We start from the raw sequence: 25,008 nt of genomic DNA, 5'->3' as shown, positions 1-25,008 counted from the left end.
TTATTTTGTTATTTGTCTTGAACAGTCAAAGCATTTAATATTTCTAAAAATATTGAGCTTACTGAAAGCGAAGCATTGTTGGTTTTGTTTAAAAAGTAAGCCATTTTAGATTTTAATCACATCTGAAAAATTCCAATTTATTTTAATATTTTGTTACACCAATTAAAATCTCAAACTTGCAAGAATCTGATTTTAAATTTACCATTAAGTGTAATTAAAGATGTTTCATGATTCTTTTGTTGGGGGAAAAATGTATACTTGTGTGGGCTTGAGTAACAACATAAATCTGATCATTATTCTAGCTTTAGTTTATAGACAACAAGCTGGTAGGTAGGTGTAAATTATTAGCACAGTTTCATATGACAAATCTTAACTTGTTTCAAGTGTCTTAATACATTGTTTGGTTATAGCAATAAATAAATATATGGAAAAGGGCAGAAAAATACCAAGATGTCCATTTGACTTTTCTGGAATACCTTGCATAATTTTTCAAAAATCATTGGAATCTAGGAAGGAAAGCATGTAGAGTACTTTAATGAGAAGGCGCCATAACCAGAGTTTTATTCGGAAAGAAGATTAAGGTTGTGTGATGTCTCACTCAAATGAATAAGGGGAAGAAATCCATGACAGAGTAGTAGGGCTGTTATGGGGGTAATGACAGTGTTTGTGGTGTTATGTACATCGACTTGGAAGAAGTTGCCACTTATCAAAGATAGCATTTTGGGCTTGTAATCGTCACACAGTGGAGATGGGTTGAAAGAGACATAGCTAGGACCTGTCTGCTTTTGTGCAGTAGATGTCATGGTTGTCCATGTAAAAAAGGAGACAAACATTTGGGCTTCCAGGGATCTTGGAGATGACAGCAGGAAAGAAAACTGCTATGCAAGTCTGATATTGACCAGAATTTTTTATTGTAATGGAATAATTTGAGATGACTCATTAAATTATCTTTCAGAAAGAAGTAGCCAGTTCAGAGCAATTGATGGCGCTGTGTTAGTATTCTTACCAGGTCTGGCTCATATTCAACATTTGCATGATCTTTTAACATCAGACAAAATGTTTCAAGATAGGAAAAGGTACAGTATTTTTATTTTTCCCTGTTATCTGTCTGTGTTGAATACCTAGGAAAGTGTCTAAGACACTTCCAGTCACAAATATTGATGTGGAGAATAATTGCACGAGTAAACTAGCAAAGTCAGAGATACAGCATGGACCTAAGCCCTTTGGATCACACAGTCCACACCAACTGTCAACTGCCTATTTAGATTCATCCTATATTTATCCTTTTTTTTAAACTTTTTCTTACAAATGTACAGATACACCATAGAAAGCATACTGTTGGATTGTATCACAAATTGTTTTGGGAACAGCTTTGCCCAACACCGCAAAAAATTGTAGAGATGTAGACCACACCATTGACTCCATCTACACTTCACACTGGTTGGAAAAGCAGCCAACATAATTAAGGACTTCTCCCACCCCAATGATTCCTTCTTAATGCTCCCATCTGGCAGAAGGCACAGAAGCTTGAAAGCATGCACCACCAGACAGGAATAGTTCTTCCCTTCTGTTAACAGGTTTCTGAACGGTCCTTCCATAAGCTAGGATACTGCTTGTCCCGCTGAGTTACTCCAGCATTTTGTGTTTATCTTGAGTGTAAACCAGCATCTGAAGTTCCTACCTACACATGCATGTACTTATATTTTTATGTTGCTAAATTTGTAGGTACAAAGTGATTGCTTTGCACTCTATCCTTTCATCACAAGATCAGGCTTCAGCCTTCATAGTCCCACCACCAGGTGTTAGAAAGGTAAGAGGAAGCGTCGTTATTATCAAAACCTGGTTTCTCCGCATTTTGTAAATGATGTGTAGAAATAGCAGTTGTAACGACATCTGGATATTTAGATGATTGTAAACGATTGTCTGCTTTCACCACTTGTAGGTAGTAAATTTGAGCTCATAATCATTCATAGCATAAATAAGTCTTCCTGTTATTCTCCTCCACATCTCTTGCACAGATTCTTAAAATGTAGTCCTATACTGTATGCTGTAGTGACACAGTACAGAAAGAGGCCCTTTGTCCCATTGTCCATGCCGACCAAGATGCCCCATCTGTACTAGTATCATCTGCCCGTGTTTGGCCCATATCCCTCTAAACTGATGCCCTTGTCCATATTCATTTTCTCCGTGATCTGAGCATTAATCCTGGGAAATGTTATCGTGTAACAACCTAAAAGAGTTTTGACCATGACTCGCTATTTTGAGAAATTTTATATTACCATGCTGACATTGACCTTTTTATTTCCATTTTCTTACCGTGTCTTTAAGCACGTATCACCTTTTTAAATTGTAATACATCCCAATACATGTTGGTAGTGTGTACATTTTGTTCATTTTCAATTTATACTCATATTCTCCGTTATTTTACTCTTTGCATCCTCTCTCAATTTATTGTAATTAATCTAGTTCAAATGAAGAACTCATTTGGCATACATCATACATCCTATTCTTTTGTTTCTTTATATTCTGTGTCTCCCACAATATCCAAGGAGCCTGTTACAGAAGTACCTCCTTAAAGATTATCAATTGTTCCATTATTTTATTTCTATCAATCTTTGGTTCCCTTCCTCCTCAACTAGATTCTCTGTGCTCCCTTGGAGTGTCTTTCTTCCAGTTTAGAATTTCTACCTTTGACTTTTTCTTGCTCTCCTCCATTTTTAATGTAAATGTTACAGTATGATGATTAGTCCTACCAAGTTTTCATTTTGCATTGATATTTTATCCACCAGTACCCAAAATTCCCTCGCACCAGTTTCAGCAATGCCTGTTCTTGTAGGGAAGAATATATAGGCTAAGAACATATGTGTTATGGATGTTCTCCTAAAATAATTTCAGTTATTAATGCATTTTCATATGGAGAGATGACTCGGTCTTGCATGTCCCAATTATAACCTCCCGATCACCATCGCTATCCAATAACTAAAGGTCTTGTTTGCTATGGAAACCAGAAGGATAAAGAGCAAAACGTCTTCTTCTGTTATTCGTGATGCTTTCATCTTTGAGTATAAGATATAATTATTAGTTTTTACTTCTGTTCATCTAATGCTTTGGAATACATTGTAATAAATCACTATTAAATATTAGTTTATAATTTAATATGATAGCCTATTTACTGAAGGAATGGACTGAACATGATGTCAAGTGGATCGGAATGGTCATTGAATTTTACATAGAATTGGAGTTGCAGGTCATTTATTAGTTTAGGTTTTGAAAAATATATCCAGTCATTTGCTGTTGTGATCAAATATGGTTTCCTCATCACATCTGATGGCAGCGGTATGGTGGTCATTAAACTCTAAAGCAGAAAAATATTCACACCCAGAGAGTTGTGAATTCACCCAGAGAGTTGTGAATTTGTGGAATTCTCTGCCACAGAAGGCAGTAGAGGCCAATTCACTGGATGAATTTAAAAGAGAGCTAGATAGAGCTCTAGGGGCTAGCAGAATCAAGGGATATGGGGAGAAGGCAGGCAGGCACTGATTGTGGATGATCAGCCATGCTCGCAATGGATGGCGGTGCTGGCTCGAAGGGCCAAATGGCCTCCTCCTACAACTATTTTCTATGTTTCTAAGAAAGTCTTTGTACGATTATTTAATCATCTAATCTTTCACTTTCAGATTGTGTTGGCAACAAATATTGCAGAAACTGGAATCACAATACCTGATGTCGTCTTTGTCATTGATGCTGGAAAGACTAAAGAAAATAGGTTTGTTTAGAATGTTTTATTTAGTCAGCATTATTTTAATTACTAACTAGGATGTAGCTGCTTTACAGATTTCATAGTTGAATAGTAGTTATACATTTTTTAAACTTATACATTAACATTACAGCATGTCATTCACAATTTTTGTCACTAAATCTGTTGATAATCTGGTGTTAGATATAGCTCTTAGGGCTAACGGAATCAAGGGATATGGGGAGAAAGCAGGAACAGGGTACTAATTTTGGATGATCAGCCATGATCATATTGAATAGCGGTGCTGGCTCGAAAGGCCGAATGGCCTTCTCCTGCACCTATTTTCTATATTTCTTTGATAATCTGTTCTGTAATGTTCATCTGAAATAATAAACTAGCAAATACAAATTTTGTTCAATATCTTATAAAATTATAGAATACCTGTTTTAACGCTATATATTACATTTTGTAGGTATCGTGAAAGTAGCCAAATGAGCTCATTGGTGGAGACTTTTATAAGCAAAGCCAATGCACTTCAGAGGCAGGGTCGAGCAGGTCGCGTCCGAGAGGGATTCTGTTTTCGTTTGTACACGAAAGCCAGGTGAATACTTGAAAACTCTATAATATTGATCTTGCCTATATTTTATTGTCTGCAGTTGTTTTCATGGGAGTTTTTTAACTCTACTTTTTTAAAATACAATATTTTAGAAAATTGCTGCAGGGCAAATGAAGCAGCTCGGCAAACAAAGGGAGTGCTTGAGGAGAGCATTCATTGGGGAAAGGGGGGGGGGAGGAAACATTACAGAACCAAGACTAGAAAGTGGGAGCCAGAAGAGGACATGAAGCCCAAAATAAATAGGGTCATCACAATCAATCAATCACAATCACAATAATTATTTATTAGCCAAGTATGTTTTGCAACATACGAGGAATTTACTCATAGAGTATTACAGCACAGGAACAGGCCTTTTGGCCCAACTTGTCCGTGCCAACCAATGTGCTTTCCCGATCGAGGCCCATTTCCCTGCATTGGATCATATCCCTCTAAACCATTCCTATCCATGTGCCTAAATATCTAAAATGTTGTAATTGTACCTGCTTCTGCTACTTCCTCTGGCAGCTGGTTCCATCTACCCATTGACCTTTAGTATGAAAAACCTTCTCCTTGGCTCTGTTTTAAATCTTTCCCATCCCAATTTAAATCTTGTTTTGGACTCCCCTACCCTTGGAAAAAGGCTGACCATCCAACTTATCCATCACCTCATGCTTTTATCGATCTCTCTAAGGTCACCCTCAACTTCCTACACTCCAGGGGAAACAGTCCCAGCCTATCTCTTCTTGTAATTCAGCTCTTCCGGTCCCGGCAATATCCTTATGATTCTATTCTGCACCTCTTCTAACTTGATCATATGGTGACCAGAACTGCACACAATACACTAGTTGAGGTCTCACCAATGTTTTGCAAAGCTGCAACTTGACATCACAACTCTTGTACACAATTCCCTGTCTAGTGATGGAAAGCATGCCATGTGCCTTTTTCACCACCCTATCTACCTGTGTTACATTTTGGGAACTATTTAGTGGACTAAAGAAGGGAACCAAGCACTGATATCTGCAGCATACCACTGCTCACAGGTCTCCACTGAAGAACAACCCTCCACTACTGCCTGACTTACTCCACTCCCAGAAGAAACAAAAATAAACGAGAAAGGGGGAAAACAGCCGAGCCAATATCAAAGCTAGCCACTGATACAGGCAGAGAAATCAAGTTACTTGAAGTTAAAGAATTCAGTGTTGGGTTCACAATGCTACAATGGATTAGTATTGGTAATAGTTATTATTGTCACGTGTGTGGAGATACAGTGAAAACCTGTTTTGCGTACTATCCAGACAAATCATACCATACATGAGTACATCAGCTAGTGCCAAAGAAACAAATAAAGAGTGTAGAATATAGTGTTGCATCATCTCGGAAGAACAATTATGTTTTCCCTTTTACTGGATTATTGTTTATATATATTGTAAATTAACTGGTTGAGTATTTCCGATCAATAAACTGACAGGTGCACAATATTAGCTGACAATGAAGCACTTGTTTAAGAATGACTAATCTTTTTGTTAAATTAGTAGATGTAAGCACAAATTTGACAATTGAATTTATTGCAGTTTAAAGAATCTTTTGTGTTTGCTGCTTATTCCTTGAACCTTCCTAAAGCATGATGTTTGTAATATCAAGCAGAATCAGAGTTAATCAATTAGCAGATGTTTAAATTTTTATTTCAGTCAATTAGTTTGCTTTGACGATGGACACTTAATTCCATTTCAAAAACGTTTAATTGTGTGGAAAGGTTTAAACATAGAACAGTACAGCACAGACACAGGCACTTCGGTCCACGATGTCCACAATGAACATAATGCCAAATTAAATTAATAGCCTCTTCTGGAGGTCCTACTGCAGTTGTAAAGGGCCATGGTGAGACCACACCTGGAGTATTGTGTGCAATTTTGGTCTCCTAATTTGTGGAAGGACATTCTTGCTTTTGAGGGAGTGCAGCGTAGGTTCACCAGGTTAATTCCTGGGATGGCGGGACTGACATATGATGAAAGAATTGGTCGATTGGGCTTGTATTCACTTGAATTTAGAATGATGAGAGGGCATCTTATAGAAACATATAAAATTCTTAAAGGATTAGAAAATAGGTGCAGGAGGAGGCCATTCGGCCCTTCGAGCCAGCACCGCCATTCATTGTGATCATGGCTGATCGTCCCCTATCAATAACCCGTGCCTGCCTTCTCCCCAATCCCTTGACTCCACTAGCCCCTAGAGCTCTATCTAACTGTCTTAAATCCATCCAATGACTTGGCCTCCACTGCCTTCTGTGGCAGGGAATTCCATAAATTCACAACTCTGGGTGAAAAGGTTTTTTCTCACCTCAGTCTTAAATGACCTCCACTGTATTCTAAGATTGTGGCCCCTGGTTCTGGACTCGGCCATCATTGGAAACATTTTTCATGCTTGAAAAATTCCATTAGCTTGTCCCGTTCTTTTATAATTTTATATTTCTATAAGATCTCCCCTCATCCTTCTAAACTCCAGTGAATACAAGCCTAGTCTTTTCAATCTTTCCTCACATGACTGCCCCGCCATCCCAGGGATCAATCTCGTGAACCTACACTGCACTGCCTCAATCACAAGGATGTCCTTCCTCAAATTAGGAGACCAAAACTGTACACAATACTCTAGATGTGGTCTCATCAGAGCCCTATACAACTGCAGAAGAACCTCTTTACTCCTATACTGAAATCCTCTTATGAAGGCCAACATTCCATTAGCTATCTTCACTGCCTGCTGTACCTGTAAGCTAACTTTCAGTGACCGGTGTACAAGGACGCCCAGGTCTCGCTGCACCTCCCCCTTACCTAACCTAACCCCATTGAGATAATAATCTGCCCCCTTGTTTTTGCCGCCAAAGTGGATAACCTCACATTTATCCTCACATCTGCCACGCATCTGCCCACTCACTCAACCTGTCCAGGTTACCCTGCAACCTCCTAACATCCTCTTTACAGTTCACACTGCCACCCAGCTTTGTGTCATCTGCAAACGTGCTATTGTTGCTCCTAATTCCCTCTTCCAAATCATTAATATATATGGTAAACAGTTGGGGCCCCAACACCGAGCCTTGCGGCACTCCACTCGCCACTGCCTGCCATTCTTAAAAGGACCCATTCGCTCCTACTCTTTCGTTTCGGTCTGCCAACCACTTTTCTATCCATGTCAACACCCTACCCCCAATACCATGTGCTCTAATTTTAGTCACCAGTCTCCCGTGCGAGACCTTATCAAAGGCTAGTGTTAGATAGAGCTCTAGGGGCTAGAGGAGTTAAGGCATATGGGGAGAAAGCAGGCACGGGTTATTGATAGGGGACGATCAGCTATGATCACAATGAATGGACAGGCTAGATGCAGGAAAAAATGTTCCCAATGTTGGGGGGGGGAGTGCAGAACCAGGGGTCACGGTGTAAGAATAAGGGGTAGGCCATTTAGGACTGAGATGAGGAAAAACTTCATCACCCAGAGAGTTGAGAATCTGTGGAATATGCCACGGAAGGCAGTGGAGGCCAATACACTGGATATTTTCTAGAGAGATTTAGATTTAGCTCTTAGGGATAACGGAATCAAGGGATATGGGGAAAAATCAGGAACGGGGTACTGATTATGGATGATCACATTGAATGCTGGTGCTAGATCGAAGGGCCGAATGGCACATTCCTGCACCTATTTTTCTTTGTTTCTATGGAACGTGATTCATATCCCTCCATTCCCTAATGTGCCTACTTAAAAACCTCTTAAATATCATTATCGTATCTGTCTCAACCACTATCCCTGGAGGCACATTACAAGGACTCTCCACTCTGTGTATAAAAACTTGACCCACACATCTCCTTAAAACTTTTCCCCTCTCACTTTAAAGTTATGCGTCAATTTTATAAAGTTCTATCAGGTCTTCCCTCAACCCCCAGAGAAAATAATCTAAATTTGTCCAACCTCTGTGTCTAGCTAATACCTTCTAATCCAGGCAGCATTCTGGTAAAGCTCTCCAAAGCCTGCACATTCCTCCTGTAACCGGGTGACCAGAACTGGACAAAGTTCTCCAATTGCAGCCTAACCAAAGTTTTGTAAAGACGAACATTTGTAACGTTTTCAAACGTCTTACTGACTCTTATATTCCATGCCCCAACTGATAACCATATAAACCATATAACAATCACAGCACGGAAACAGGCCATCTCGACCCTTCTAGTCCGTGCCGAACACGTATTCTCCCCTAGTCCCATACACCTGCGTTCAGACCATAACCCTCCATACCTTTCCCGTCCATATAACTATCCAATTTATTTTTAAATGATAAAAACGAACCTGCCTCCACCACCTTCACTGGAAGCTCATTCCACACAGCCACCACTCTCTGAGTAAAGAAGTTCCCCCTCATGTTACCCCTAAACTTCTGTCCCTTATTTCTCAAGTCATGTCCCCTTGTTTGAATCTTTCCTACTCTCGGTGGGAAAAGCTTATCCACGTCAACTCTGTCTATCCCTCTCATCATTGTATAGACCTCTATCAAGTCCCCCCTTAACCTTCTGCGCTCCAAAGAATAAAGCCCTAACTTGTTCAACCTTTCTCTGTAACTTAGTTGCTGAAACCCAGGCAACATTCTAGTAAATCTCCTCTGTACTCTCTCTATTTTGTTGACAAATTTGTTGATTTGCTTTAAAACTTTGTAATTTTATCACTAATGATTATTTTAAGATTGGGATGCATTTATTTAAAAAATGCACTATGCTTTCTTTCTCTAGATATGATAGTTTCATAGATTACTCTGTCCCGGAAATCTTACGAGTACCCTTGGAAGAGCTTTGCCTTCACATCATGGTAATTATTTACTTGAACGAATTTCAGACTTTTAATGATGCTGGGAGAGCCCTTTACTGTGAGTAGTTAAGGCATCAATGTGTGCAATACGTTTAAATATTTTTTCGTGAATATTTTAATATATTTGTCCATGTTCAGCCACGGTACATGTTGAGCTGAAATGTCATAGTGTGGTTATTTTCCATCATCTTCGCTGTTCTCTCTGTAACCTTCAGCCAGTGTTTCTACTTTGAAGGAAATTACCCGAAATTCGGGAAATTAAGTAAGTAAGTTTATTGGCCAGGTATTCACATACAAGGAATTTGCCTTGGTGCTTCGCCCACAAGTAACAACATGACATACTGTGACAGTTACAAATCTCAGAAAACACTAAACATTAATAATAATAAAACATTAATGATAAAACATCATTGATCAAGCATGTGAACCAACAAAATACTAGATCAAAGGGAGGCTACAGATTTTTGGCTGTTGAGTAGAGCAACTACTCGTGGATAAAAACTGTTTTTATATCTGGCTGTGACAGCTTTGACAATCCGGAGTCTCCTTCCAGAGGGAAGTGATTTAAAGAGATTGTGGCCAGGGTGAGAGGGGTCAGAGATGATCTTACCCGCTCGCTTCCTGGCCCATGCAGTGTACAGTTCATCAATGGAGGGAAGGTTGCAGCCAATAACCTTCTCTGCTAATTGGACGATTTGCTGCAGCCTCCAGGTGTCGTGCTTGGTGGCTGAGCCAAACCAGACCATGATGGAGAATGTGAGAACAGACTCTACGATGTCCGTATAGAATTGGACCATCATTACCTGTGGCAGATTGTGCTTCCTCAGCTGCCGCAGGAAGTACATCCTCTGTTGTGCCTTTTTGACTGTGGAGTCGATGGTAGCCCCCCACATAAGGTCCTTGGAGATGATGGTTCCCGGGAACTTAAAAGACTCCATAGATGTGACTGTGGTGTTGTTGATGGTGAGTGGGGTGAGGGGAGGGGGAGCTCTCCTAAAGTCTACAATCAATTCCACTGTCTTAAGAGCATTGAGCTCTAGGTTGTTGCGATGACACCAGGATGCCAGCTGTGACACTTCCTGTCTGTAGACAGATTCCTCCCCATCCTGGATCAGTCCAATCAGGGTTGTGTCATCCGCAAACTTGAGAAGCTTGACAGAGGTGTGTGCAGGTGCAGTCGTTCTGGTTGTCTTCGAGTGATTTTAGGGAAATGAAATAATTTTGGGAGATTTCCCGGCTTGGTAAGCCTTCCGCAACTGCGCATGTGCGACTGCCACCCCAACTGCTCACGTGCGGTTACCGAGCCCACTCCAATCAGGCCCACAGGATGATTTGTGGGAAAAAAGTACGTACCTGTATATTTACGACCATTCGCGCCTGCGCAGTTGGGGGAGGCCCGTCAGCCGCATCACAATTGAAAATGGCGCCGGTGATGCGGTAGGGACGCCGTCTCCCCGCGCATGCGCATTGGGTCCGGTATCTGCGTGTGCGCAGTTTGGGCGGCAGTCGCACAGCGCAGTTGGGGAAGGCTTATTGGGCCGGGAAATACCATCAAATTCCAGGTCATTTGGGATTCTATTTCAGGAAATGTTTGGTTGAGGTGTGGAAGCACTGCCTTCAGCACTAGTTCTTGTTAACCTATTTTGGCTCCCAGTCTCAAAGAACGGAAAATATAAAAGTTTATTTAAATTGAAAATAAACTAAACTGTCTTGTAACATTGCTGTGACTTCCTCCAGTCTGTTCCCCTGCCAGCTCTGTCTTGTTTAGATTTCAGTCTCCTTATGGAATCATCCAATGTTCCATCTGCTCTGTCAATAATGTTAATGTTGTCAGCTAGCTGTGTATATTTCCATGAAAGTAAATCAAAAATGTACACTTTTTTGTGGTCTGTTTGAATTCCATCCATAATTTTCCTACATGTCATTGATCTTATTTTCTCATTTGGTTTTCTTTTTTAGAAATGCGATCATGGGTCTCCAGAAGATTTTCTTGCCAGGGCTTTAGATCCACCACAAATCCAAGTTATTAATAATGCTATGAACCTGCTGAGGAAAATTGGAGCCTGTGATATCAACAAACCTATATTGACTCCATTAGGGCAACATCTCGCTGCCCTTCCAGTAAATGTGAAAATTGGGAAAATGTTGATTTTTGGAGCTATTTTCGGTTGTTTAGAACCTGTGGTAAGTAAATTGGACACATATTAAGATTTTAATCTTAGTGCAATTTCAAGTAATTTATTGCATTTTTCAAAGCTGGAATCATCAACTTGGTTAATTTTGTCATTTAGTTTTTGCGATCCCTCCTTGGTATGATGTCTGAATAGTCAGGCTGATTTTTTTGTAGTGCAACCTAGGGTCAGCCTAGATTGATTTAACTTTATATGCTGAACATCACGTTTTAACCCCTGCTATGTTGGTCTATTTGAATCTTGGTTTGATGAGGAGTGCAGAAAAGGCATGGCGGGAAATGTTCCTTGTGTACCTAAGAAAGTGTGTAAACCTTGAGAAGCTATAATACAGGTTAACAAAGATGTTCATAGAGAATGTTTCATGAGCATTAGCCCTCAGTGATAGCAGATCTGAGTGCAGGTTGCAGTGTTTATACAATACAATACAATGCAATACTATACAATACAATACAATTTATTTGTTGTCATTTGAACCCAGAAGTTCAAACAAAATTTGGTTTCTGCAGTCATACAAACAAGAAGAAGAACCAAGACACAACACAATTTACACGAACATCCATCACAGTGAATCTCCTCCTGACTGTGATGGAAGGCAAAGTCTTATCTCTCCCCTGCACCCCTCGTTCTCCTCCCGATGTCAGAGTCAAAGCCCCCGGCGGGCGATGGTAAATAAGTCCCGCGGCAGTTATAAAGCCGCGCCGGGTGATGCAAGGCCGCGCTCTGGGTCTTGGTGTTGGAGCCCCCGGCGTGCGCTAACAAGTCCCGCGGCCATTTAAAGCCGCGCCGGACGATGTAAGGCCCCGCTCCAGGTCATCCTCAACCCCGCAACTCGAGCGGGAGAAGTCGCCGTTGCGGAAGCCCCGAAAAGCGGTCTCCCAGCAGGGACCTGCGGGCTCCGGGTGTCACTGTCCACCGGGCCGGCGGCTGGAGCCTCCGAATCTCCTGGGTCGGGCCGCAGCAGCGCGCCACCACCGCTCCTCCTGCTCCGAACTCGGCCAGCTCCGCGATGGTGGGTAAGTCTGCAGCTCCGCGACTGGAGCCCCAGGTCGTTCCGGTTGGAGGCTGCTCCACGGTGCTTGGGCCCAACGACAATGGTGACCCGACAGGGAAAAGGTTGGGTTCTCTGTGCAGGGGAAAAATTTAAAAAAGTTTCCCCACCCCCCGCCTCCCCCACACACATACCCAGTTTAAAAAAAAATAAAAACTACATACAAACGATGTTTAATACAGTCATCTTAAGCCAAAGATGGAAGTGATTGATCTATCAATAACCCAGAATATCTGCTATCACAAAAGGTACTCTTAAACCAATTTTGATTGGTTTTATGTGACAACAATAATCAACTGAAGACACTGAATGCAAGAAAGGCCAAGGAGTCTTAACAACCCAGCTGCAATAAAAGAACAGACAGAGGCACACCATTATTCAAGCTGTTATTTATGCTCTTGCAATTTATACCTGCAAAAGTAGTAACCACTAAATTATGTTAAAATGTTCTTATATGGTCAACTCTTCCAGAATTCTTCAGCTTATATATTTCTCTTTGGGCTTCTCTAAAAGTTTGGGACACTTAATTTTTACAGTGCTGTGTTAAGTAGGTGCAAGTTAATGTGGCAACAATGCATAAAAAGGAAATTGTGATCGTATGCGCTGCGCACGGGTACAAGAAATATTTAAGATTTCCTGCCTCTTAGAAAAGTCTTCTCTATATAATCATAGTTCACTGAAAACATTTACAATGTATGTCAGATACTGAGATAAACATATGATTTGTTTGCAGGCAACCATTGCTGCTGCCATGACAGAGAAATCTCCCTTTGTTACTCCAGTGAATGGAAAAGATGAAGCAGACTTTGCAAAGGCAGCCATGGCACTGTTTAATTCGGATCATCTAACTATTTACAACGCATATTTAGGGTATGCCTAAACCTGCCTTATTACTGTGCTATGCATTATTAATTAAGCTTTTGAGAAATGTGTGTCAATTAAATACATCAGATATTCTTTGATTAGTTGATTCCATTATATCTTAATTTGTTTGCTTGTTAAGATGGAAGAATGTGCGAAACGATGGGTGGCGGGCTGAAATGGCTTATTGCAAGAAACACTTCTTAAGTAGAACTGCGCTTCTAACAATGGAGGTTTGTATGCTTTGTTCTATTAAACCCTGCAATTTTGTGCACGTAATAATGTGAAAGGACATTACAGAATATTGAAACATTATTTTAGAGAAAATAGTTTGTATTTAAAGGATTATGTTCCACATAACTTTTTTGTGATAAAATTATAATTGTAAATAAACCACAAGCAGAATGATGGCTCATGATATGTTTCATAAAAAATAAACTTGCAGGATGTTAAACAAGAGCTCATCAAGCTGATGGAGGCAGTGGGTTTTGTGTCACGAAGAACCAGAGGAACTAAGCATCAAAGCTGCAATAAAGAGTCCTTACCACAGTACTCTAAACCAAGCTTATCTTATCAGGAAGTACCCCTTCTTAAAGCTGTATTAACAGCAGGACTCTATGACAATATTGGGAAGATTATTTATACTCCATCAGTGGACATCGCTGACAAGGTGATTTGTTCCATAGAAACTGCACAAGGTAAAGCACAACCGCACCTTTCATCTGTCAACAGGGATCTTCAAACCAATGGCTGGATTCTGTTCCAGGAGAAGGTAATTCATAAATAGTTTTTAATGCCCTTATTTGATTTTGATTTATAATTGGTACTGGCTGGGATCTTTCTAGGATTTTTCAGAGGCTTTTGTTCAGCTCGTCATTTGGACTTTGTGAGTGATGTGACAAAGAAGTGTTGATGTGTTGCAATTAACGAGTCTACGCTAGGCTACGCTGAAACATAGGAACAGAAATACTACAAATCGGTGACTTATAGCAGCAGCCAGAGATTATATAAATATAGAGCATAAGTGATAGTAAGTTGGAAAATTTGATGTTCCTGTGCAAGAGTTACAACACCTGTTCTTTCCATTGTTCTCTTTGATTTTTCCAGAGGAAGCAGCAAGGATCACAATCTTCAATGGTTCTTAGATCCCAATAATCCTCCTGACCTTTCTGACCCGTCACTTTCGTCTGATCTCACCTCTTTCCCCCAGTTACGCCCTGACTTGTTTTCACCATTCCTTCTAATGATTTATTCTCTGATCCCAAAGATCCATTCTCAGCAGAGTCCTAGGTTTTGCTTCCTTCTGTCCCCATCTTAATGTGTTCCTATCCTGATGTATCATTGATCTCCTCTTTCTCTGCCTTCATGCCCATCTCTTTAGCCAGGAGCTCTCTCCCCAGACTGCCTACCCTTCCTCCTGACCCTAGAATTCACAATTCACCTGCTCTCTCCCTGTAGCCTCATATGCCTTGATCATTTCATTAATAACTGTTCATGAAGACATAGACCTCCAGAATGTTTCCACTTGCCTCTCGTGAACTTGCACTTACTCAATAAATCCTGATATCATTGTGAATCCTAAAAATGTTATGATCTGGTGAACTGACCTCTTCTGCAGACGCCTATCATCAGCTCCCAAACACAATGTCATCCTTCTGTATGAACCAGAATCCCACCATTGAACTCCAAGATGTTGTAGTCCACACAATTCCAAACCTCATTTTCTTGAGAGATTTTCACTCCACAGGTTCTAAACCTGTAGTGCCCCAATCTCATATAGTTTGTTTCTAACTTTTGCCTAAAATCCATAAGACTGGGCAAACTCTTTGTTTCAGTCTGTTCTAGCCCCAGTAAACATTTCTTCTAAATGTCATCCTTTTTCTGTGGTCCAGACCTTTTCCGCTTACATTCATGCTACTTCAGGTATCCTCTTCCACCAACTCCTTCCTAGTCCCTGGTCCTAACTAGTTCATCTTCACTATAACTCTCCAATCTCTCTATCCCTCCATCCAAAATCAGGACATCAGTTCTTCCTTGAAAAGAGACCCAACCAGTGTCCCTCAACCAACACATTCAGTTGCTGCAATGAGCTAATCCTCGCATTGAGCAACCTCTTTATCAACTTCATAGATTTTTGTCAGGTCATAGGTGCAGCATTAGGCACTCCATACGTGATACGTGGACCAGTCTTTGTTTCAGCCCCTATTCAGGCCTGCTCCCTCAACTCTTTTTCATGGATATTGATGACTACAATACTGCTGCTTCCACCACTCATACAGGACTCAAATTTCATTACCTTTGCTGCCAGTTTGTAATATACTCTTTCACATGGTCCATCTCTTCCATTCTAGTTATGGATATCTTCCTCTCAGGATAGGCTAATAATAAACATTCATTACAAGTCCACAGGCATTCTGTATCTCATGCCTTCCTCCTCCATTTTGAATTGTTGCTTCCCTTCTAGCATAGTGGGCAATGGGAAGAGTCAAAGGATAGAGATTAGTTGATTATATACAGATTGAGACTATTCAGTGAAAGGGCTGAGGGAAACGCTGAAGGATAGGGACTGCTCTTTTTCTTGCATCTCTCTCACAATGTCCCCTCTTGGACAGAGCAAGATAGAATACCCCTAGTTCTCGCTTCCACCCCACCAGGCTCTGCATTGAATGGAGCATCCTTTGCAAATTCTGCCAACTCCAACAAGATTCCACCACCAGGTGCATATTCTCCTCGTTTGTCAGCATTTCAAATGGTTTGCTCCCTTTGTGACTCCCATTAACCACTTCCTATCTTTTGGCACTTCCCATGCAAGTGCAATTTAGTTTATAGTTTAGAGATGCAGTGTGGAAACAGGTTCTTCAGCCCACCAAGTCCGCGCCGACCAGTGATCCCCGCACGCTGACACTATCCTGTACACACATGGGACAATGTACATTTTTACTAAGCCAATTAACCTACAAACCTATATGTCTTTGGAGTGTGAGAGGAAACTGCAGCTCCCGGAGAAAACCCACGCAAGTCATGGGGAGAGCATACAAACTCCGTACAGACATCACCCGTAATATGAATTGTTCCCAGGTCACTGGCGCCGTAAGGCAGCAACTCTGCCGCTGCTCCACCATGCCGCCACCCATGTACAAGATACAACTCATTTTTTCTGTTATTCCCTTCCCTGGCCCAAGGCAGCTTTCTAGGCTAAACAGTAATTCTTCCAATTCCGTGCACTGCATTCGATCTTCACAGTGTAGCTTTCTGTACATTGGAGAAACCTAATACAGATTGGGTGATCGCTTCATGAATGACCTGCATTAAGTCCACAGTAGGAACCCCGAGCTTCAGATTGCCTGGCACATAAATTCCCCGTCCCACTTCCACCCTGTTTATCTGTTTACGGTGTCCTGCACTCACAGCGTAAGAAAAAACAGGTACAGTGCAGGCTTTGGTTTCTTCTCATTTTCCATCTGGGCATGGTGCCACCTTCTGGACTTTTGAATCAATAAAATCTATAAAAATTACGTACAAGGTAAGTTCTTTCTTTCCTCGTCCCTTTCACTGATTGCTCTCAATCTCCATCTTGTTTTTTTCTTAAGCTGAGCAACTTCCAATTCTTATGACATTTTCTACGTTTTATTTTAGTCCTCGTCACAGTCTATTTGTTTAATGTTGATCTGAATTAAGCCTGGCTTTTAAACTTCAAAAACTGTGGTCCATTCCTCCACCAAAAAAATATATTGCTCGTGGTTCTGGGATCTTTGCATAGTTACTTCCCTGTTCACAATGTTCACTCCTCTTCTTATAAAATGCACAAATTGGTTCTCGTACAAGAAACATGTTAAAATTAGTATGGCCTATGGTGCATCAGTGTACTAAATATCTGAAAAGATTGTAAATTTGGCAGTAAACATTGGAAATCCCCCAAAACACCTATTGTAAATTTGTGGACTGTATGCAAATATGAAATCCAGCAAATGAGTCGGTAAATATGGGCCAAATGCGGGCAAATGTAAGGCATGGAACAAATTGGGCTGATGGCCTGTTTCCTTGTTGTATGACTCTAAAAGCTTTTAAAACTCATTATTTAACTGAGTTTACTTCATTCCAGAGATTAAATGCTGCTACTGAGATCTGAAAAAAAAAATATTTTTTATCATTGCTGAATGTCATAATTCTTTTCAAGCAGCTGATCAAGGCATTTGCTAGTTGTGGTAGAACTGGCTAATTAATATGTTCCTTGTCTTAAACAATTACAGATGCAGGACAGAAAGCCACAGGAGATCCTTCTTCCCTGTGGCTATCAAACATTTTAACTCCTCCCCCTTCCATCGAGATGTAGACTGAGACCGTGACCCACCCCCCCCCCACCACCTCCTCAATCTATGCACATCCCCAAATCCTTACCACTCGTCACTTTATTTTCCTGTTTCATGTATTTTGTGATTTTTATGACTGTTGGCAAATGAATTTCCCTCATGGGATAAATAAAGTTCTATCGTATTGTAATGGAATTGTATTGGATTGCACACAGAACTAAGAAATCTTACTGAAGATTACATTTTCTCACTTTATGAAGATGTACCTTCAGGCAATGTTGTACTTAAATATTATATCCTTTGATGTACAATTTGGAGCGTGCAATTCTGCTTATATAAGATAAATGCATAATGGTATAGGCTAGTCAAGTCTGTGGTCTTAATGAAGGGCTAAATCTGCATATATGAATGTGTTTTGTTGACAAATTTATATTACAATGGATCATACCACTTCTGCTTTACAAACCAGGTAAAATACACCAAGGTATATGTGCGAGAGACGACTCTGATTTCACCTTTTCCAATCTTACTGTTTGGTGGTGAGATAGAGGTGATGCACCGTGAAAGGTTGCTTTCAGTTGATGGTTGGATATATTTCCAGGTGAGAATATTTAAATATTCTAGTGTGACTTTTATTAAAGTCAATCCTTTGTGCACGCTGCTCTACATTGGCACCTGGTCTGTCAGTGCCATGACAATTACATTTCCACCTGTTCAATTGGCCTTGCTATTTCCTGTCTTGGTAACTTTCTCCACCTCTTCATCCTATTGACATTTCTCTTCTTTTGCCTCCTGCAAATCTGTAATTTTCAAAATGCTCTCTTGGATGGTTTGAATCAATCCATTCTCACCACCTTACCAATTTAGATGTTTAAAGACAGGACCTCACATAAGCAGTATGCCCTTCACAAAACATTTTTTAATCTACGCTAGTAATAATGACTTTGTGAACTGATAGCCTTGAAGAACCTGCATCCACAACTTGCTTCCAGCATTTGTATCAACAAAGTAAAAGTCAAAATGCTGGAGGAACTCTGAGGACACCACGGTGGTAGGACTGATCAGTGACAACGACGAGTCAGCCTACAGGGATGAGGTCCAGCACCTGACAACCTGGTGTGCCAACAATAACCTCGTCCTCAACTCCAAGAAGACAAAGGAAATTATTGTTGACTTCAGGAAGATCAGAGGGGGCAGACATACCCCCATCCATATAAACGGGACTGAGGTGGAGCGCGTCTCCAACTACAAATTCCTCGGGGTACACATCTCGGAGGATCTGTCCTGGTCCCTCAACACCTCCAAGCTGATCAAAAAGGCGCAGCAGCGCCTTTACTTCCTGAGGGGGCTCAAGAAAGCTCACCTGTCCCCCCAGAACCTGACCAACTTTTACTGCTGTACCATCGAAAGCATCCTGACCACCTGCTTCATGGTATGGTACAGCAGTTGCACCGTAGCGGACAGGAAGGCACTACAACGGGTGGTGAAAACCGCGCAGCACATCATTGGTGCCCCGCTCCCTGCCATGGATGCCCTCCACCGATAACGGTGTCTGAGATGGGCCGGGAAGATCATTAAAGACCCCTCCCACCCCAACCATGGACTGTTTGCCCTCCTCCCATCAGGGAGGCGGTACCGGAGCCTCAGGTCTCGTACCAGTAGGATGAGGAACAGCTTCTACAATAATACCATCACACTGCTGAACTCGGAGTCCTGCCGATAGACTTCTCCAGTCTCTCCATCCACATTGTTCTATTATTGTTTGATTATTCTGTATTTTTATTTTTATTTCTATATTGCACTATACTATGGACTGATGCTAAACTGCATTTCGTTGTACCCATACTCGTATTTGTGCAATGACATTAAAGTTGAATTGAATTGAATTGAATTGAAGGGTAAGACAGATGATGTTTCATGATTGGGATTCTTCAGCCTGAAACATTGCCTGTCTATTCCCTCCACAGATGCTGCCTGGCCTGCTGAGTTCCTCCAGAGCTTTGTTTTTCACTTCACTCAGATTCAGATTCAGATTCAAGTTAATTGTCATTGTCAGTGTACAGTACAGAGACAACGAAATGCATTTAGCATCTCCCTTGAAGAGCGACATAGCAAACGATTTGAATAAATAATAATAAGTGTCCGGGGGGGGGGTGGTGATTGGCAGTCACCGAGGTACGTTGTTGAGTAGAGTGACAGCCGCCGGAAAGAAGCTGTTCCTCGACCTGCTGGTTCGGCAACGGAGAGACCTGTAGCGCCTCCCGGATGGTAGGAGGGTAAACAGTCCATGGTTGGGGTGAGAGCAGTCCTTGGCGATGCTGAGCGCCCTCCGCAGACAGCGCTTGCTTTGGACAGACTCAATGGAGGGGAGCGTGGAACCGGTGATGCGTTGGGCAATTTTCACCACCCTCTGCAATGCCTTCCGGTCGGAGACAGAGCAGTTGCCATACCATACTGTGATGCAGTTGGTAAGGATGCTCTCGATGGTGCAGCAGTAGAAGTTCACCAGGATCTGAGGAGACAGATGGACCTTCTTCAGTCTCCTCAGGAAGAAGAGACGCTGATGAGCCTTCTTGATCAGAGTAGAGGTATTGTGGGTCCAAGAGAGGTCATCGGAGATGTTGACTCCCAGGAACCTGAAGCTAGAAACACGTTCCACCTCCGTCCCGTTAATGTGGATGGGGGTGTGCGTGCCGCCTCTGGACTTCCTGAAGTCTACAATGAGCTCCTTGGTCTTGGAGTTAAGGGCCAGGTTGTTGTCAGTGCACCATGCTGCTAAGTGCTGGACCTCCTCCCTGTAGGCCAGCTCATCGTTGTTGCTGATGAGGCCAATCACCGTTGTATCATCTGCATACTTGATGATGGTGTTAGTGCCATGTACAGGTGTGCAGTACTGCAGCATCAGACTGCAGCATCTGCACTCTCTTGTGGAGGTACTATTTTTTGCATTTAGTGGGTTTCTGAGCATGTGCAACTTGATATTTTTTTTGGATTCTATTTAGACATTTAGTTCAAAACATTTTTTTCTACTTTTATCTAAATGTTTTATTTTATTTATGGAGTTGGTAGGATGGTTATTGTTCTAGAAATTCCATCACTTTATGGGATTACAGAATGATGTTTTTTATGAATGAGATTAAGTATATAGCTTTTATTCTGTGATGTTCTCAGATCCATTTTTACCTGATTAATTTGGGTCATCAAATTTCCCACTTCTTGCAGTCAGGTTTGCAAAATTAGTTAAAGACTCTTGATCTGTCTATGTCTTCTGATTTTATACAATCTTGTTCAGAGCGGAGCAAACTATCCACCATATGTTACACCAGCACCCCAATTTGACTCTCCTCCATTCCCGACCTCAACTGTCTTCCCTCTTTAATCTCCAATTTTGCCCTATTATGCTTGCCCACTTTTCTCACACCGCTCGTACCTCTCCCCGTTGCACCAAATCTTCCTCAAAGAATGAAAATAAAAACAAAAGGCTGATGGTGGAAATAGAACATCCTGGAAGGGCTCAACATGTCAGGCAGTATCTATGGAAAGAACAGACCTAATATTTTAATTCCAACAAAGGGTCTCCATTTCTCTTTTCACAGATGCTGCGTGAATTTCTCAGTGTTTCAATATTTTTTGTTTTGATTTTAGAACCAAATGTTCTGTTTGATCTTGATTCTGTGTGTGGGATTCCAGCATAGATAGATAGTCGCCTTGATAAAGACAAGTATAAGATTTTAACAAAACCGGTTTGATTAGTATAATGAACAGAGACAGGATTCGTCTAGAATTGTATATTTTAATCTGAACTGTCCCAAGTTTTCATGTTTACCAATTATTTTTCAGGCTCCCGTCAGGACAGGAATCATTTTTAAAGAGCTGCGAGCCTTAATTGAATCAGTTCTACTGAAGAAACTTGAAGATCCTAAAATGTCAATTGAAAGTAATTCCATTTAATTTAATTTCTGTTATGTACATAATTTTTACATCACGTTTTTGCGAGTTAAATAGATGGCCAGGGTGAATGATGTATTTATTATAATTATTTATGATAACCGCCTATGCTGTTCCTGAATTTAGGTATTGATAATAGATCTCTAAAACATCCCATCTCTTACTCTTATTAAAACCTAATTTTAACTACGGTCATAATATCCCAATAGACTGCTATTAGTGTCATATGAAAAATAGCAAAAGAGAACATGCTTGAATTCAGAATTCACCTGCATTGCATAATGATTTTGATTATCTGATTCAGATAATACATATTTTTACTGAATATGTACATACTAAATGAATCGATAGCATAGGTTAATATTTAAAAATGTTGGTGTACTTATTTGTCCTTTCAGAAATTATTTGCCAAAAAATAATATGTGTGATCAGGGAATGTCTGGCAGTGTAATTCACGCTTCCAATTACTCTCGTGGAAGTAGTTTACTGCCACTGACTTATTGCATTCTATATAGTGAAAATATTGTTTGACCGTGAAAGTGCGCGTTTTGTGCTAGGAGCGCAGATATCAGATGATGTTTGTAGTTGTAGTACAACATTTTCATTTATGAACAATAAAAGACCAGCATTATCGAAAGAGAAAGAAATGAACTTTTCAGTCATTAGCAAAGTGGCCGACTGGTAGGGAGCACCCTCAGACAAAGTGATGTCCTCTAGTATTTGATATTTCTATCCTGGGAGAGGGGTTCTGACACTTTCCCCTAGACCGATTCCCTATATAATTGTATATACTTTTATCAAGTCTCCCTTCAACCTTTGGTGCTCCAGAGGAAACAATCCATATCTGTCCAACCTCTTCTTGTAGCTAAAACCCCTAATCTAGGCTGCATTCTGGTAAAGTTCTCTGTACTCTTTCCAAACCCTCCACATCCTTCCTTTAATGTGGTGACCAGAACTGCATGCATTATTCCAAATGTGGCATAAGCAAAGTCCTATAAAGCTGCAAGATTAGATGAAATGGTTAGTAAGTTTATAGGTGAACCAAAATTAGTGGAGGTTCACACAGTGAGGAAGGCCATCACAGGATACAGTGAGATTTTGATCCTTACAAATAAGGGCGGAGAAATGGCAAATGGAGTTCAATCCGAGTAGGTCTGTTCTATATTGATCTTTTGATGCTAAGGTAATTTAAATCTTATCTATAAGCATTCCCTCAAGCAGATCTGGCAGCAATATCATACTTTTGGATTAGCTAACCTCAAATAGCATGTATAGTGAAGTCACCAAAACATAGGCCATAGCTTTTATACATTGAATTAACAAAAGTTCATCAGCAAACTAAGACAATACAATAATTAACCATTATGTCACAATGTTGAATCAGGTAATACATAAGACAACTGTTTCATCCCTAAAATTTGGGAGGCATTTTCCATAAAGACTTTGAATGCTGTGCTGATTTGAATTTTTAGATCTAAACCCTGTAGATATTTTTTCTTGGTAAGAGCCTTGGAATGTGGAGCAACGATGAGATAATGAATTGACATGCACATCAAGCACTATCTAATTGAAGGACCTTGTGTCTCCAAGCTATTAATAGCATTAACTTGTTCAATAATATTAGCATCTGTAATTCCAAATTTGTTCACAATTATCCTAGCGTTTATTCAAGCCAAATCAATTTGATATTTTTCTGAATTTTCTTTGGAATTTTGAGATCATACCCCAGTGAGTGTGTTCTCTTTAGCCTAATCTCCACCTATCTTGTACCTGCTGAATGGGAACAACACCCGTGGAAGGAAGGTAAATGCAAGAGAAACGAGTAGGGGCCTGTATTTCACTGAAGACAATAATGACAAAATCATACGAGGCATTTTTGGTCAAGTTTATATACAACTACGATAAATTTATAATTCTCACAACAGATTCCTCGTACAAAGCTCAATATAATTTTATTTTGTAAAGTCTTAAATTTGGCCTTGTTATAGTCTATAGAAAAATGATCCAAATGCAAGTATTGAAGTTTGAGACTTTATTTAAAAAATGACGCAACACTTCTTGTGACATCAAATATCCCAAAGCATTTTAAACCCAATTCAGAACCGCTGAAGCATTATCACTGCTTTAAGAAGCGTGCCAGCCAAGTTTTACCCCAGAGACTCCCACTTACCTAAATCATCTGCTGACGAACAACTGATCGATCCTGGAGAAAACCCCATGATTCAGAGCATGATTTAGAAATTGAACTTTTACTCGAACATATATATTTAATCAAATAACTCAAATAAATAATTTGTAATGTCATTGCTCTTTTTTCTTTTGTAGATGATGAGATGATACAATTAATCGTAACACTGATCAAGACTGAGTATGGTGATTGAAGTAAAATATGGTTTCCTGATGCCTTGATATACTTCATGTACAAACTGGGGGAAAAACACCTTGCCTTCCTTGAAGACGGTTTAAATGATAAAAGTGAACAATGCAGTTTATTGGTATTTTATGATATAACTAATTGTCAATAAACTTTCTAATGGTGATTCTTTTGGTCTTTTAGTTCTCTTAATTGCTACTGCTGTTCAAAGTCTGCAAGTTTCAAAGTAATAATTGAGAGTATCTTGTATAAAAAATGTGTGTTTTACTGCTGTCAATTTTAAACCCTTTTTATCCGTTGGAAACCAGCACCACTGCGTCGCTAATGTTTTCAACGATTTGATAAATAATAAATAAATACGTTTCGGTGGTATATAGCAAACTGAGAGAGAAGTTGGCGAAAATTCTGTTTTTGCCCTTGTTTCTTACAGCATAACCTCTGAGATTATTGTCAGGAAAAAACAGCATTTAGTTTAAAGAGTTTGGATTAGAATTATGTTATAATTCATTGTAAACGTAAGGTCAGCAAAGGATGGAGTGTTTCATTCTGTTAAGACACCTTTTTTTTGTTTCATGGAAGCCTAGAATGAAGCTAACCTTTGTGATGGAATGAGAATCCCCTTCATTTGTATTGACTGCTTCCAATGCCAGTTATCGTTGAAAATGAAGTAAATTAGTGATCTTTTCCTGAGAATGAGAACCAAAGGATATTGAGACATGTAAACGCCATCTACCTAAACATAGCAAACGATATTTGGTGCATTCATTTCGATTTTCCAACATTGTGGTCAAAATTTCCAACTTTGTTTGTAGAAGGTGAAGTATACTTTTTCAGACGATAAAACATTCTGACCAGCAAAACTTATTAAAATCCCATTTGAGGTTTCTGCATACTTAACATTTTTTAAGAAAAAGCAAATGGAAAATAAGCTACAGTGCCCGACATAATGTTTCGGACAAAGACCCACCATTTATTTATTTGCCTCTGTACTCCACAATTTGAGATTTGCAATAGAAACAATCACATGTGGTTAAAGTGCACATTGTCAGATTTTAATAAAGGCCATTTTTATACATTTTGGTTTCACCATGTAGAAATTACAGCA

At 40.3% G+C, this 25,008-nt stretch overlaps 1 protein-coding gene across 1 annotated transcript in view; it reads left to right on the top strand.

Moving 5' to 3' along the window:
* The window catches only part of dhx29 (DEAH (Asp-Glu-Ala-His) box polypeptide 29), a 75,909-nt gene extending 51,842 nt beyond the window's left edge, over positions 1-24,067 (top strand). Inside the window, exons 17-28 of the mRNA XM_055646056.1 lie at positions 956-1,076; positions 1,726-1,810; positions 3,678-3,766; positions 4,209-4,337; positions 9,095-9,170; positions 11,130-11,354; positions 13,144-13,280; positions 13,414-13,504; positions 13,717-14,043; positions 18,051-18,182; positions 21,422-21,518; positions 23,855-24,067. Of these exons, the coding sequence (XP_055502031.1) occupies positions 956-1,076; positions 1,726-1,810; positions 3,678-3,766; positions 4,209-4,337; positions 9,095-9,170; positions 11,130-11,354; positions 13,144-13,280; positions 13,414-13,504; positions 13,717-14,043; positions 18,051-18,182; positions 21,422-21,518; positions 23,855-23,910 (1,565 nt within the window). The 3' untranslated portion in view covers positions 23,911-24,067. The remainder of the gene's footprint in view (positions 1-955; positions 1,077-1,725; positions 1,811-3,677; positions 3,767-4,208; positions 4,338-9,094; positions 9,171-11,129; positions 11,355-13,143; positions 13,281-13,413; positions 13,505-13,716; positions 14,044-18,050; positions 18,183-21,421; positions 21,519-23,854) is intronic.
* Positions 24,068-25,008: the final 941 nt, after the last annotated feature.

This window comes from Leucoraja erinacea, chromosome 1 (genome assembly GCF_028641065.1).
Source record: "Leucoraja erinacea ecotype New England chromosome 1, Leri_hhj_1, whole genome shotgun sequence".
Classification (NCBI taxonomy): domain Eukaryota; kingdom Metazoa; phylum Chordata; class Chondrichthyes; order Rajiformes; family Rajidae; genus Leucoraja; species Leucoraja erinaceus.
Note: the sequence above shows the minus strand (reverse complement) of the source record. Positions and strands in the feature narration are given on the sequence as shown.